At 42.1% G+C, this 16,467-nt stretch overlaps 1 protein-coding gene across 1 annotated transcript in view; it reads left to right on the top strand.

The window, feature by feature from the left end:
- The window catches only part of LOC119806361 (zinc finger protein 398), a 31,372-nt gene extending 15,806 nt beyond the window's left edge, over nt 1–15,566 (top strand). Inside the window, exons 3-6 of the mRNA XM_038318049.1 lie at nt 8,691–8,817; nt 9,172–9,282; nt 12,858–12,971; nt 13,879–15,566. Coding sequence (XP_038173977.1) covers nt 8,691–8,817; nt 9,172–9,282; nt 12,858–12,971; nt 13,879–15,035 — 1,509 coding nt within the window. The 3' untranslated portion in view covers nt 15,036–15,566. The remainder of the gene's footprint in view (nt 1–8,690; nt 8,818–9,171; nt 9,283–12,857; nt 12,972–13,878) is intronic.
- Nucleotides 15,567–16,467: the final 901 nt, after the last annotated feature.

The raw sequence follows: 16,467 nt of genomic DNA, 5'->3' as shown, positions 1-16,467 counted from the left end.
TATTGTACCTAGACAAGTCGATGACATTTAAACTCCAAAAGCATATATAAAATTTTTTTTCTTTCAGATATTTCCTTATGAAAATAAAATGCATTTAATTCTAGTTTGTACTGAAGATTTGGATTGAGAAATGTGTCTCTGTTGGTAGAGTACTTTCCTCTAGTGGACCAGGTCCTCCCTTTAGTGAATGTCTTATTTATTTTTAATTAATGTATTTTTTAGAATTATATTTTATTTATTTTGTCAGGTGGGGCACATGCTTGCCACAGCGCATGTGTAGAAGTCAGAAGCAACTTTTTCAGATGTCAGTTCTCTCCTTCCACCTTGTTTTTAAGGCAGCGTCTCATTGTTTCTCTCGTGGACCCCTCTCATTCCAGGGATCCACCTCTGTCGGCCTTGCACCACAAGTGTCAGGCTCTTTCACATGCTGCCCCCTCCCTGGTCTTAGATCTGTGAACTTTTAAAGAGGTTATAAAGGACTCTGAGACCAAAAGGTTTGAAAATGTCTGGGCTAGGACTGCAGTTGCTTCTTTTATTATTATTATTTTGTGTATGGATGCTTTGCCTTTATGTCTGCTCATTGGGCCTGATGCGGGTCAGAAGAGAGCACTGGATTCCCTGAAACTGGAGTTACAGATAATTGCAAGCTGCCAACAGATAATTGCAAGCTGCCATTTAGGTGTTGGGGAATCAAACTTCGTTCCTCTTAAAGAGCAGCCAACCAGTGCTCTTAGCCACTGAGTCATCTCCCTTTTGCTGTCTTTTTTCTAAGGGCTCACAGAGCTCTTGTATCTTCCAGTAGAGATGTTCCTTCAAAACTAACTACTTGCCGGGCGGTGGTGGTGCACGCCTTTAATCCCAGCACTCGGGAGGCAGAGGCAGGCGGATCTCTGAGTTCGAGGCCAGCCTGGTCTACAAGAGCTAGTTCCAGGACAGGCTCTAGAAACTACAGGGAAACCCTGTCTCGAAAAACCAAAAAAAAAAAAAAAAACAAAAACAAAACTAACTACTTTTACTGTAGTCTCCAGTCTCTGAAAGTTCTGAGTTATATTGTGTATTCTGTTACAGCATATTCTCTTTTCGCTAAGACTTCTAGGTGTCCTTCTCCTTTTCTGACCTGGATTCATATCCTGGGTTCTCCTCAGATCTTAAATCTAATCTGGATGCAATGCTTTCCTAGCCTACTATACTTATCTTGTCCCGAGGCCATGCAATATGTCTCAAGCACCAATACTTTTTACTCATTTGTTTCCTGGAGTACATCCTCAAACTTCCTAAGATAAGACACATAGGAGGCATACTTCATGTTAGGAATGTCTTTAATTTAATGTGAGAGTGCCAAACATAGTAGCATACATGTAATCCCAGTATTTAGGAGACTGAGGCAGAAGGATTGCTCTGAGTTCAAGACTAGCCTGAGATACATGGCAAAACAGTATCTTTAAAAAACAAACAGCCAGGCAGTGGTGGCGCACGCCTTTAATCCCAGCACTCGGGAGGCAGAGGCAGGTGGGTCTCTGAGTTCAAGGCCAGCCTGGTCTACAAGAGCTAGTTCCAGGACAGGCTCTAGAGACTACAGGGAAACCCTGTCTTGAAAAACCAAAAATAAAAAAAAAAACAAACAAGCAAAGAGCAACAACAATAAAACCACAGAGTAATAATAATTTAATACAAGGTTGATAGCCTAGTTAGTTCTAAGATTTTGTAGAAATACTTCTTTCTCAGAGTTGTTGAGACATTGCTTCATTCCTTCATTCCTGTGTTTTATTGAGGCAGGGTCTCAATACGTAGCATTGGCTGACCTGCTGTTCACTATATAGACCAGGTTAGCCTCAAACTTGTAGACTAAACCCAAATTCCATCATTTTAGGGTCATTTTATCTCTATTAGAAATCTGTTTCTAAAATTTCAAGTCTCTATTATTGTAGTGTGGAGATGCGGGCCGCGTTCCCGCCGCCCAGCTCCCGGCCACCAGCTAGCTTATGCCCCAAAATAACAACACACAAACTGTATTCTTTTAAACACTGCCTGGCCCATTAGTTCCAGCCTCTTACTCACATCTTGACTAACCCATATCTAATAATCTGTATAACACCACGAGTGGTGTCTTACCAGAAAAGATTCAGCACGTCTGTCCTGGTGGCTGGCTCCATCGCATCTGTCTCCCTGAGGAGAGGTACGGCAGTCTGGCTCAGAGAGCAGAGGCATGGCGATTTATTAACTTCCCTTCCCAGCATTCTGTTCTGTCTACTCCACCCACCTAAGGGCTGGCCAATCAAATGGGCTAGGCAGTTTCTGTATTAACCAATGAAATCAACTCAAACAGAAGACCCTCCCACATCATATTATCAATTTGCATTTAATCATATGCCTCTTTTGGACAGAAACTATACTTTAAAAATTGTGGTGCTTAGGGAGAACTTTGTATGTAGTGGATCTTCAGAACTGTTTTGCAGTTGTCCCTGCTCTGAATGACTGTAGCTAATAGTGTCTACCTTCCCAAAATGCATAGCTCTAGAGGTGAACTCTTTCCTTGAAGCCTTGTGAAATAAGGACTGGGCTGTGTCTTAAATTTTCCAGCATCTTTTTTGTTACCTCACATAATACTTTGCAGCTAAGTAGATACTAAGATTTATTTAACGGAGCCAGGAGTGATGGCATAGGTCTGTAATCACAATACTTTGTAGGCTGAGACAGGAGGATCATGAGTTCCAGGCCAGCCAGGTTATCTAAAATATTAATAAAACAAATGAAAATATTATTGATTAAGGAGCTTGAGGGAGAAGGACATTAGCCTGAGGTAGTGACTCCTGCGGAAGCTGGTCTACTAAGAAGGAAAGGGGCTTTATCCAGTGGCATCTTCTCTTCCTCCAGAACTCTCAGGGATTCTATCTAGGGCAGCAGCCTGACCCTCTTCTGCCCTCTTTTTTGCTGCAAAACCTTCCCCTTGCTGCTCTTCCTCACTTATCTGGTTTCATTGGTACTGCTTGCTCTGCCTTTCTTCGTCTTGCTGCTGTGCCTCCTTGTTCCACTTTCTCCTTCTTGCTACTTCCCTACTCTGCCCTCTTGTTGTCCTTCCTTGATTGCTGTATCTCCTATTTGCTGGGAGACCAGACAGGTCTGGTGGGATGAACCAGTGCTCCCCAGCATAGGACCACATCGTTTAACCCAGTGCCTCATTGCTTAGCCCAGTGTACTGGTGGAATGGGTTGAATGGATGCGAGTTCCGTCCCTACCCTTTGACAAGCCTGTGTGTAAATCTTGTACAATTTGGCCTGTAGAGGTTCTTTCTGCCTTAGTAAGAAGGAAATGGGAACTACTCCTGGAAAGAAAGAAAGAAAGCCAGAACTTTTGTCAAGACTGCCAGCTCACTTTCCAATGTGGACACTTTTTCTTACAGTTTTCTCCTCAAAAAGATAGTGGGCTGACAGATTCTTAGTCAGGGTTCTCCAGGTATCAACTCGCTGGTTTAGGCCTTTAATTCCAGCACTCAAAGTAGAGGCCGGCATATCTTGGTGAGTTCGTATCAAGTTCCAGGCCAGCCAGGGCTCCATAGTGAGACCTGGTCTCAAAAATAAAATAATAAGTAACCAACTGCCAAAGAACAAAGTAAAACTAGTGTCAGACTCTGAAAGTGGGTGTGGAATGAGTACACAATGCTGTAAAATTAATTCAAGTGCCTTTAGTGAAAACCAAACTCACCAAAGAAAATTTCAGTTTTGCTTGAAGAACTCAGAGGGGAATTAGTACAGAAAATGAAGACTTAGAAAAAATGATGCTGCAAGGTACATTCCGAGATGTCCCTTGGGAGATGGAGGTGGGAGGGTTCAAGGCCAGTCTGGGCTACGTGAAACTGTCTTAATTATTAAGTAAATAAATAATAAAATAAATAATTTCTTTAATTAGAATCTTAACACCAGTGACTCAATGTAGCTCAGTGGTAGAGTACCTCACCTAGCACATGTAAGGGCATGAGGTCAGCATTTGGTTTGCAACACAGGAAAACAAAACCCAAAAATCTTAATATCAGAAATAATTTAATTGAATTTTGGAAGAGAAAAAAGACAATAAAACCCCCAATGAGCTGGGCATGGTGACATATACATGTCATTCTGGCACTTGAGAGATGGAGGTGGGAGGGTCAGGAGTCCAAGGCCAGTCTGAGCTGCATGAGACTGTCTCAATAATTAAGTAAATAAATAATAAAATAGAGTGGAGTACCTTGTTAAGATCAAAATTAAAATACTAAGAGGCTGAAGTGTCAGAATTAGGGCTGAAGAAAAACTGTTGCTCAAGTAGAAAGTCTCCAAAGAGACTGACCGTGGTGGCACATGCCTAGAATCCCACACTCAGGAGGTGGAGACAGGATTACCAGATCCCCTCCATCCTTGGCTACATAGCAAGTTCTAGATCAGACTGGGCTACACAGAAATATGCCATCTCTAAAAAAACAAACCAAAATGTCCTCCAAAGACTATGAGTGTAATGAGTTTGTTCTCTAATGACTGAAAATGTTAGCTGAAAATGTTGGCTAAAAAGCCTAACTGCTTTGGGGGGAAAAGGCTACAAAACAGTCTTGGAATGTTGCTCAGTGATAGAGAATTTGTATAGCATGAGGGAAGCACTAGGGTTGACCCAGAAATCACAGTAAAAAAATAGAACTGCTAGGGAAAATATCTTTTAAGTCAGTAAATCACATAAAATTTAACAATAAATACATTGACTAATGAACTTTTTAAAAAATTCAAAGTAGATACAACAAACAGAAAAAACTGGAGGCAACAAGATCTAGATATGAACTGGAAAGAGAGGAATAAGATTCAAGATGAAATAGATAGTCAGATAATGAAATTTTCAAATCAACTGATAAATACTACATGGTGAGTTTTTTGTGTTTTGTTTGGTTTGGTTTGGTTTTTTTGAGACAGGGTTTCTCTCTGTAGCCCTGAACTCACAGAGATCTGCCTGCTTCTGCCTCCCCAGTGCTGGGATTACCCGCTACGGCCACCACCACTCAGCTCTACAGAGCATCCATAAAGAGAGTTTAGGCGGGGCTGTGCACCTGAGTTTAGGAGTCTGAGAGCAGCCTTGGCAACATAGCAAGACTTCCATTTCTTTTCTTTTTCTCTTTTTTCTTTTTATTTCTCTCTTTTTATTTTATTTTATTTTTTTTCTGAGACAGATTTCTCTGTAGCTTTGGAGCCTGTCCTGGAACTAGCTCTTGTAGACAAGACTGGCCTCAAACTCACAGAGATCCGCCTGCCTCTGCCTCCTGAATGCTGGGATTAAAGGCGTGCGCCACCACCACCCGGCAAGACCTCCAATTCTTAAAAGAAAAAAAGATCATGAATTAATATGTAAAATATGTGCTACAAAGGAAGACATTTATCAGAAATTGTGGTACTTTATTTTATCAATGAAAACATATTTCAAGAAGAGATGGTCAGGTGTTAACGGCTAGGCTCGCAACCAAAAATGAAAGTTTGGTTCCTAACACCCATGGCTGTCTCTTCACCCCATCCCACTCCCCCAAAAGAAAAAAAAACTAGAATAGGAAAACAGATCAGTGTATCTAAAGAAAATGAAAATGAAGCATGATGCTTGAGAAAGATGAGAGTGAGGAAAATTCTGGGCTTTCCAAATAGCGTAAGAGTTAGCTGAAAGGAGCTTCAGCATGTTGCTTAAACAGCAACAAGTTGCAAACATTGAAACGCAGACAGTGGGAAATGCATTGAAAATGGAAAACAATGAAAATTCTGACCCAAAACTGCAAATAGGTAGTTTGTGGATTTAGGTGACCTAATTTTTTTAGACAGAGAATGAATTGCTGAACTCAAACCAGATATTGAAGAACATGGCAGAGGAGGATGAAGCAGTGATCTAAAATTTAAGAGGCCAAACTGAAAAAGTGTAACTAGAAGTTGGAAAGATGTCAAAAGAGAACCAGAGTGGTGGGATGAAAAGCACGGGCTGAGTGAATGCGTCAGAGAGGAAGCATGTAGCCGAGCTGAAGACTAACTGCAGTGAGTTGGGAACATCTTTTCATGGTACAAACTGAAGAGCTTGCAGGATAAAGTGGACGTCTCAGAGGCCATAGAGAAGAATTAGAGGGGCTGGAGAGTTGGCTCAGCGGTTAAGAGTACTTGCTGCTTCTCAGAGGACCCACATAAGGAAACTCACAACCACCGTAACTCCTGCTTCCAGATCTGCCACACTCTTCTGGCCTCCAAGAACACCAGTATCCAAGTGCACATACACACATACACGAACACAAAAAACAAATCTTAAAAGAATTGGAGCCAGGTGTGGTGGCCTGGAGGCAGGGGTAGGCAGATCTCTGTGAGTTCAAGGTCAACATAGTTTACATAGTTCCAAGACTGTGAGGTCTACATAGTAAGACCCTATTTTGAAAAAACAAAACAAAACATTTCATTTAAGACTCTATAAAGCTAGCCTGTGACACCTCCTAGACCTTCTTTCCCTATGAGAACTCTCAGTGGAAAACAGAAAGAGATATGTCTTTGAAAGACATCCAAAGGAAATGAGTAGGTAAACGTGCTAAAAAATCAAAATACTAGGCAAGTTGATAGTGCATTCCTGTAATCCCAGTATTTGAGAGGCTAAGGCTAAGGAATGAGGATGGAGAACTGGAAGCCAGCCTATGATACATAGCTAGACACTGTTGCAGAAATAATGCCAGATACTTTGGAGAAGGGGGGTTTCTCAGTTCCTTCTGCATGTTCTTTAAAAGGAAAACCCAGACACAAATGACAAGAATTTCTTTGGTTATGGGGGCTGGTTCAAAGCTTTTCTATTTCTAGATCCAATATATCAGAACAGAGGCAAAAACCTAATGGGAATCCTTTCACAGTTCCTTCACCCATTGAAGAAACTTGCTTTTACAAATGGCTTGACCAAGTAGAACAGCTATGTAAAACATAAAGTTGTATTGTCAAGTGATGAGATGTATGAAAGAATATGTGTATTGGTGTTTAGAGATGGTCATGTGTGGCAGGCTGACCTCAAAGTCAATAGATAGGCATAACTGAACTTCCTGCCTTTACCCTCCTGAGTGTTAGGATTATAAGAGTACACCACCATATCTGGCTTATGTGGTTCTGGGAATTGAACCAAGAGTTTTACACAGGCTAGGTAAATACTCTACCAACTGAAATACACTCCAGGCCAAGAATGTACAAATATAGCACAATTACTATATAGACACATGTTTATATAAACTAATTATATAAGACATTGAAAGAGTGAAGGTTATGATTAAGTCTTGACATTTTAAACACCATAACCATTAAAAAGAAAAATGAAGACTTTACATAGTTCCTGAGAAACACAACAAATATGAAGGAAAATTAACGTTTGTAAAAGCAACAACAGAAAAAATATGCAAATATTCGAAAAAGACTTAGGATATAGAGAGAATTTTAAATTCTGGTTCAATACATGCTATTCTAAGATAAATCCTGTTGATTTTTAGTCATGAGACATGGAACTTGCATCAAGAGGAGATGTTAAGAAAAGATTAGAAGAGTCAGAGACAGACACAGTTCTAGAGGAATCAGATGTCCTGAGGAGTGGTATCTTTGAGGGGTGCAAATAAAACAGGTGACCTGACAGTACAGCTTGAAGCTCTAACGTGACACGGGGATGTTTTCACTCAACGTCACATTGACACAAGACATCTAAGTATGTTTCAGGAAGGGTTCTGGCTATATATTTTGTGTTTTGTCAGGGTTTTATAAGTTTATTAATGATAAGTTTAGGAGCATTGGAAGAAAGAGAGTGGCTCCTGGTAGGTCAACCATGCTTCTATGGCCGGCCCCACACCCAAGAACATTTGACGCAATGGGCTTTGAAAGAGAGAGAGAGAACAAGAAGTTGGGTGGATAGGAAGGTGGTGGTGGACCTGTGAAGAGGGGATAAATAGGAGTAAAATACATTGTATAAAATTCTCAATTTATGCCCGGTGGTGACAGTGTACACTTTGAATCCCAGGACTTGGTAGGCAGAGGAAGCCTGGTCTACAGAGCAAGTTCCAGGACAGCCAGGGCTACACAGAGAAATCCTCAAAAAAACAAAACAAGCAAACAAATAAAATTCTCAATTAATAAAAGTAGTATTTAAAAACCTAAGGAAAACAGCATAAGCTGTTTAAAATTTTGTTTGATTTGAGACAGGTTTATGAAACTCACTCTGTAGCCTAGACTGGTCTCAAACTCAAGGACCTGCCTGTCTCTGCCTCCCAAATTCTTGGAATAAAGGTATGTGCCACCATGCCCAGTTTAGAATATTTTAAAGTATTTTTTACATTACATTTATATTGTGTGTGGGGAGGGGGTACAAATGCACCACAGCACATGTGTAAAGGTCCAAGGATAACTCAGAGACACGTCTCCTTTATATGGGTTGTGGCAGTTTAGCTCAGGTTCCAAGGCTCAATGGCAAGTGACTTTATGCACTGGGCCTTCTCACTGGCCCCAGAATATTTATTGACCTTCCTTTGAGGCTATAAAAATTAAGTCATGAGGCATGGAATGATCCTTTCTTCAATGTGTGGGAGAAATTGCAGCAAGAGGAAATATTTTTGACAAAAGATTAGAAGAGTGGAGGAAAAGATTTACTGAATGACTGACTTGCATGGGAGGGACTAACTAACCATGTGATTGTAATTTTAGGTGCCTGTGGCATTTGATGATGTCTCCATCTACTTTTCCACTCCAGAGTGGGAACAATTAGAAGAATGGCAGAAAGAACTTTACAAGAATATCATGAAAGGCAACTACGAGTCTCTCGTCTCCATGGGTGAGGCTGAGTGGGCACCTTTGGAATGAGGTGCCAGCCATTCTCAGAGGGCTTAGACAGTTCCTTTTCCTCTAGTGCCCTCATCTCAGTGTCCGCCCACCCTCATATATTTCAGAATCTGATTTTAAGTCAAAGAAGGACAGAACTAACCTACTATGTGCATTTTCTTATACGTTATATTTTCTTTTACCTCCTTTCTTGAGCAACTTGTAAATAATTGGAGGTTGATAGATGAGGAGAAGTGATAAAGGATCTAAAGGAAATTAATTTGTGAACCTCAAACATTCAGCTGCCTTCGTGGTTATCATACTGATTTATCTCTGTCACGCCTGCTTTCCATTTTTCCTCTTCTAGATTATGCCATGAATCAACCTGATGTCTTATCTCAGATTCAACCAGAAGAACACAGTACAGATGACCAACCAAGGCCAGAGGCAAGTGAGATTCTGGCAGACGCCAGTGAAGGTAAGAGAAAAGATTATATACTCTTAAGCTCCTTTTCCTGGGTAGAGAGGGGGGTTTTAGAGGTGTCCAAAGCAATTCAGTGCTAAAACATTTTACACTTTGGTTGGACATTTAAATACTAGAAGGAGCTCAATGATAACCTGTCCTTCACCTATCAGTATGTCATACATGCCAATAAAGTACTCTACCGCTATGTGATAGCCCCTCCCCTGGGTTTTTTGGGGGGGGTATATATATACATATCTTTTTTGCATATATGTAGTTCAGTACATTTTTTGCTTTAAGTGATCAAACTGTGTTTGATTGTAGTGTGGAGTTGCGGGCTGCGTCCCCGCCCGGCTCCCAGCCGCCTGGCTAGTGTATGCCCCAAAATAACAACACACAAATTGTTTTCTTTTAAACACTGTCTGGCCCATTAGTTTCAGCCTCTTACTCACATCTTGACTAACCCATATCGAATAATCTGTGTAACACCACAAAGTGGTGTCTTACCGGGAAAGATTCTAGCATACATCCATCTTGGGCTGGAACTTCATTGCATCTGTCTCCCTGAGGAGAAGCACAGCAGTCTGCCTGAGCCATCTACCTCACTTCCTTCTTCCTGTTCTGTCTACTCCACCCACCTTAGGGCCGGCGTATTAAATGGGCCAGGCAGTTTCTTTATTAGCCAGTGAGAGTCCTCCATCATTTGATTTTTCTTTTTCTGTTTTTCTTTTTTTCTTTGTTTGGTTTTTATGAGGCAGGGTTTCTCTATATAGCTTTGGATGCCCTAGAACTCACTCTGTACACCAGGCTAGCCTCAAACTCACAGAGATCCAACTGCTTCTGCCTCGTGAGTGCTAGAACTAAAGGTGTGTGCCACCACTGGCCAGCTAGGTTTGATTTTTCTTAATACTGCTTTTATTGTTTATAGTTTTAGCTTTCCATGATGATTATCAGCCTATATATTTACCCAAACTTGAGAATATGATTTGTGTAACTTGAACCAATCAATATGAAATATTGTAGAAAACAAACTCAAAGGACTCAGCATACAGTCATACAGCTAAGATTTGCAACAGCAATTGGATATGAAGCAATATCATCAGAGAAAATACATGGAGGCAGCCAGAAGCAAGCTTCCCAGAGTCCCCTCACTGCAGTGTCTCACAAGACACATTTAATCCCTCTGGCACTGAATGTAACAGTACATACAAAAGACCATCATAGAAGCTCATTAGACACTCGGGGTTTTCTTGGAGTTTTCACACAGGCCTCTTCTACTTAAGGTACTCATATTACCATCCCTCAAGGAAAGCAGGTGGTCAGAAGAAAGCATATTGTTGGCATTTGAGGCTTAGTAGGATACTCTTGTAATTTCGGGGAAGTGTTGTGTATAAAGAACAGTTTTCCAGATCTCTATACTGGCATGCAGTTCCTTCTCAAGATGAGCAGTCTTGGCCTGTGTGAATTTCTCTTCTGACACAGGGAATGAGCCCTGGCTCCTTTCAGTTAGGAGAAGACTACTAACCACTTGTTTTAGTTTCATCTCTGTTACTATGATAAGTGTCCTGACAAAACCCAGTTTAGGGGAGAAAGCATTTATTTTAGCTTACAATTTCAGGCGGCAGTCCATCACGGTGAAGAAACTGGAGTGTGGAACTTAAAGTAACCAGTCACATCACATCCATAGTAAATAGCAGAAAGAAATGAATGCTGCGTGCAGGCTTGCATGCTTGCTTTCTTGTGCTCAGCTTGATTTATTCATTTTACAAAGTTCAATATAACCACAGGCTAACCCAATATAGATGGTCCCTTATTAAGACTCTTTTCCTAGGTTGTATCAAACTGTCAATTAAAGCTAATCATTACACCCAGTAATCTTAAATATGAATCCAAAATATTAAAATTAAATCATAAGCTGGGCAGTGGTGGAGCACACCTTTAATCCCAACACTCAGGGACGCAGAGGCAGCCGGATCTCTCTGAGTTCGAGGCTAGTCTGATCTACAGAGTAAGTTCCAGGACAGCCAGAGATACGCAGAGAAACTGTCTTGAAAAACCATAGATAGATAGATAGATAGATAGATAGATAGATAGATAGATAGATAGATAGATAGATAGATAAATGGAATCATGATGATTTTTCTTAATGGTGTGTTCTTTGTAGCCTTGTCCGCTGAAAAGATATAAACAATTGATAACTGACTAGCAATAAGCTGCCTTCCCAAGGGCTGATAGACATGCACAATTATATTGATCCTTATATTTGCTTATTGAATGACACAGGCCACTGTTTTCAGAACTTTGGGAGAGATGTAAAGTTCTTTGGAACCTAAGAATTATTTTTGAAAGAACTCTTCCCCCCAGAAAGGGCTCGCTCTCTCTCTCTCTCTCTCTCTCTCTCTCTCTCTCTTTCTCTCAGTGTGTGTGTGTGTCTTCCTCTCTCTCTCCCTCTTCCACTTTCCCTCACACAATACTCTTTCACAACTGTTGTGCTTGTTATTTCCTCCCAGACCTAGGATGTCCTTTTTTGGCTGATATGGGTTAAATAGAAAGCTGTTAATATCTAGAGAATAAATGCAAGCTCTCTATCATTAGTAGAGAATAAACCACTAAAGGTTTTGCTTTAAGTGTACACATGTGTGCGTGCATGCACAAACACACTAAATAAAAGTGTAAGAAACCCTGTCTCAAAAAACCAAAATATATATATATATATATATATATATATATATATATAGAGAGAGAGAGAGAGAGATAGAGAGAGAGAGAGAGAGAGAGAGAGAGAGAGAGAGAGAGAGAGAGAGAGGAGAGAGGAGTGATGGCTGTGAAGAGAAGGTTCCAAGTGAACGAAATTCTGTTCATCAGAAATATGACTTTACAGTCACATTTCACAGGCATGATGGCACAAGCTTATATTCTCAGTAGTACAGGTAGAGTAGGGACAGGAAGTTTAGGAATTTGATGTCTTCCTTAGACACATAACAAGCTTAAAACCAATCTGGGCTACATTTTATGCCTTTAAAAGAAAAAAAGTAGCAGATGTGGTGGTGCACACCTTTAATCCCAACACTTCAGAAACAGAGCAGGTGAATCTTTGTGAATTCAGGGCCAGCCAGAGCTACATAGCAAAAAGAAAAAAGTACAGAATTAACAATGTCATGCTGGGCTGTGGTGGCACACACCTTTAATCTCAGCACTTGATTGACAGAGGCAGGTGTATCTCTGTGAATTCAAGGCCAGCCTGGTCTACAGAGCAAGTTTTAGGATAGCCAGGGCTACACAGAAAAACCCTGTCTCAAAAAAAAATTAATAATGTCAATGAACATGATTATGTTACCTTTTTAAGAGATTTATTATTTTTATGTGTATTAATGTTTTGCATGCATGTATATGTGTACTGCATGCCCAACAAGGTCATAAGAAGCCACTGGATTCCCTGGAATTAGAATTACAAATGATTGTGTGCTAGCAATCAAACACAGGTTCTCTGTAAGTGCAACAAGTGCCTAAACTACTGAGCCAACTCTCCAGCACAGTTTCACCTTCTGATTCAAGTCCCTGAAAACCATTCTCTTTTTCTCTACAAATAGAGCCTGGCCTTTCAACCTCAGACATTCTGTCTTGGATTAAACAAGAAGAAGAGCCTCAGGTTGGAGTCCCCCAGGAGTCCAAAGAGAGCGACCTGTACAAAGGCTCCTATGCCGGTGAGTAACTGAGCGAACAGACGTTCATATTCTGCTCACACTAGCAGTGACTAAATGCAGCTGACAGGGTTCTAGGAAGACAAGGAACAGACAGGAAGAAAAGGAAGGTAATGGTCAGCCAAGTTAGAGATGAACCCAAAAGGCCACCAAGATAAATTTTAAGTAGGAAAGCAAAGTTTTTTTAAAAATGTATTTATTCGTGTGTGAGGAGGCACATGCAGAAATTCAAGGACAACTCATCAGAGTTGGTTCCCTTCTTCTAATATGTGGTCCCAGAAATTGAATGCAGGCTGTCAGGTTTGATGGTGAATGCATTTACTCACTGAGTTATTTTACCAGCCCAGAAAACATACTTTTAAATGCATTGTTGGGGCTGCGTATGTCAGTGATGAAAACAAAGCCCTAGTTTCAGTCTTTAGCACTATATTTTAAAAAGAAAAACAGGACTGTTAGAGGAAGAACAATAAATGTATACAAATGAATAAAAATATGAGAATTGGAAAAATAGAGCATTTGAAGATCTCTTAGAAAGGATGGACAGAATGACCAAAGACGTAAAGGTGGAAATGTGTTCTGTTTCAGGGAAGGTAGAGTCAAGGAGGGGTTTCTCTCATAGAACATACACTAGAAGTCAAGAGGAGATTTTAGGTCCTATCACACCAGGCAATGGAGAAAGTTACTGAGTAAAAGTGAAACATAAAATAACATGGGGAAGACTGATGCCAAGGTTATTCCTTTTCAAAATGGAGCACCAACGTACAGTCTTATATGTGTAATGTAACAGGGGCCTTGTTAGTAATGAGAGCCCTTCCCTGAGTTTACCTGAGCAGTGAGCTCTTAGAGCAGCCTGCCTGAACTGTTGGAACGTGAGAGGTAATGGTGAGATAACTCTGATCCCTTCTTTCAGACGAAGAACTTGTCATCAAAGCTGAAGACCTGGCTAGAGCCTCCTTGTGTCCTGAAGTTCCTGTAGCCTTCTCTGCCCCGCCACCACCAGCAGCCAAGGATGCTTTTGTAGATGTAGCTTTCAAAAGCCAGCAGTGTACTCCCATGACACCTTTTGGACGCACAGCCACTGACCTGCCTGAGGCCTCAGAGGGACAAGTGACCTTTACTCAGTTAGGAAGCTACCCACTCCCACCTCCAGTTGGAGAGCAGGTGTTCTCATGCCACCATTGTGGCAAGAGTCTCAACCAAGACATGTTAATGACACATCAATGTAGCCACACTGCTGAGCACCCCTTAACCTGTGCCCAGTGTCCCAAGCACTTTGCCCCACAGGTGGACCTTGGTAGCACCTCCCAGGACCATGCCAGTGAAACACCACCCACCTGCCCTCACTGTGCCCGGACCTTCACTCACCCCTCACGACTCACGTACCATCTTCGGGTCCACAACAGCACTGAGCGCCCCTTCCTCTGTCCTGATTGTCCCAAGCGCTTCGCTGACCAGGCTCGACTCACCAGCCATCGGCGCGCTCATGCAAGTGAGAGGCCTTTCCGTTGCCCACAGTGTGGTCGTAGCTTTAGCCTGAAAATCAGTCTCCTGCTGCACCAGAGGGGACATGCGCAGGAGCGCCCCTTCTCTTGTCCTCAGTGTGGCATCGACTTCAATGGCCATTCTGCACTGATTCGTCACCAGATGATCCACACAGGCGAACGCCCCTACCCGTGCACAGACTGCAGCAAGAGCTTCATGCGTAAAGAACACTTGCTAAACCACCGGAGGCTGCACACAGGTGAGCGGCCTTTTCAGTGTCCGCACTGTGGCAAGAGCTTCATCCGCAAACACCACCTCATAAAGCACCAGCGCATCCACACGGGCGAGCGGCCCTACCCCTGCGCCCTGTGTGGAAGGAGCTTCCGCTACAAGCAGACACTCAAGGACCACCTGCGGACAGGTCACAGTGGAGGCTGTGCGAGTGATAGGGACCCTTCTGCACAGCCACCAGACCCGCCTGGTCCACTCTTAACTGCCCTGGAAACCTCTGGCCTAGGTGTTAGCACTGAAGGTCTAGAATCTAGTCAGTGGTATGGGGAAGGGAATGGAGGGGTGGTTTTGTAGATCTGTGTCCCATTGGTTATTTATGTTCACAGTAGAGCAGAAGTCCAGGAGAAAGCCTACAAGCTCCACAACCCATAGTAATTATTGTCTGTTACATAAAGGAATTTGGGGGTCTACACTCAACTAGAGACATGCTTGTGCAAGTCCACAACAGTACAAGAATACCATATTTTGAAAACTGGAAGAGAATCCAGCATCCATGTCTTTTCAGATACCACAAACGCAAAGTTTGGGCAGCAAGATTTATCTTCTGATCATTCTGTCAGGATAGCAGAGAATAGACTGCCTCTAGATAGAGACGAGCTGGAAAGAGCCCCCAAACCTCAAAGCCATCTTTCTCTAATTCCTCAGTGATGAGGTGACTGCTGGGGGAATGTGCGTTAGCTGCTTGTTAGGTGCCATGTCTCAAACCAGCTAAGCTCTCTTCATGCCTGTGTAGTCACCTTTCCCTGAAACATGGTGACCAGGGCTCCTTCCTAGGCCTAGATTCTGTCTGCTAATACATTTTGTTTAATGTTGGTGAAAAAGAAATCTGACTTTGATAGCTTATTTAAGGAGACAGTTCCTAACTTTCACTAGCTTGATTTGAAACATTCAGACTCTTGTAGCAGCTTTTAAAGAGGATAGAGAACTTTACCACAGCTCTGGTTAGAAATTGAGGAGGAGAGCTCTCTCTTCAGGTTTAGGAGCTAAAGATTCCAGAGATCTCAGGCACAACAGTGGTAGCATGGCTTAAAAATCTGCCTGAATCATGAATTTAGAGTCATTTATATCTATGTATCCCTTCTCTTTTCCAAGCAGGCGATCATGTTTTTTTCATTTCTGGTGTTTGATTTTCTTTCTCTCTCTCTCTTGAGACAGGGTCTTACTATATATCATGGCCCGGAATTTGCTTCATAGACCAGTCTGGCCTTGAACTCATAGAGCTCTGCCTGCCTCTGCCTCTTGTTCTGGGTGGACCACCATGCCCAACCTTAGTTTCTTACAGTGCTCAGCAGCACTTCAGAAAGTGCTTTGTTCTTCGGTAGTACAACAGTGGTGTAGCATGATGCTCTTGAGAGGACGGCTTTCCTGCCTGTCCTACCCCACTGGCCTGAACACAGTGAGACCCTCCTCAGTCACCGAGAGTGAGACATCATATCTGTCTGACCAACAGGGCTTCACTGTGTAGCCAAGCTGGAACTCGGAGATCCGCCTGTCTCTACATCTAGAGTGCTAACATTAAAAGCATGTACTATCACACTTAGCCACCTGTTGTGCTTTGAGGTGTCATGGCTTCCATGCCTTCTTTTCTCTGCCTCTCTTAGTCATCTGAAAGCATCTGAACCTAGTTCTGTTCCTAAATGTCTGTGCAACCAGGTGTGTGTCCTCTTCCATTTTCAGCTCTCACATTTTTATCACCAAAATGAAGCTGTTAAAAGGTGAGTGTAAG

This window comes from Arvicola amphibius, chromosome 2 (genome assembly GCF_903992535.2).
Source record: "Arvicola amphibius chromosome 2, mArvAmp1.2, whole genome shotgun sequence".
In the NCBI taxonomy this organism is placed as follows: domain Eukaryota; kingdom Metazoa; phylum Chordata; class Mammalia; order Rodentia; family Cricetidae; genus Arvicola; species Arvicola amphibius.
The sequence above is the reverse complement of the archived record's forward strand: the minus strand, read 5'-3'. Positions and strand labels throughout refer to the sequence as shown.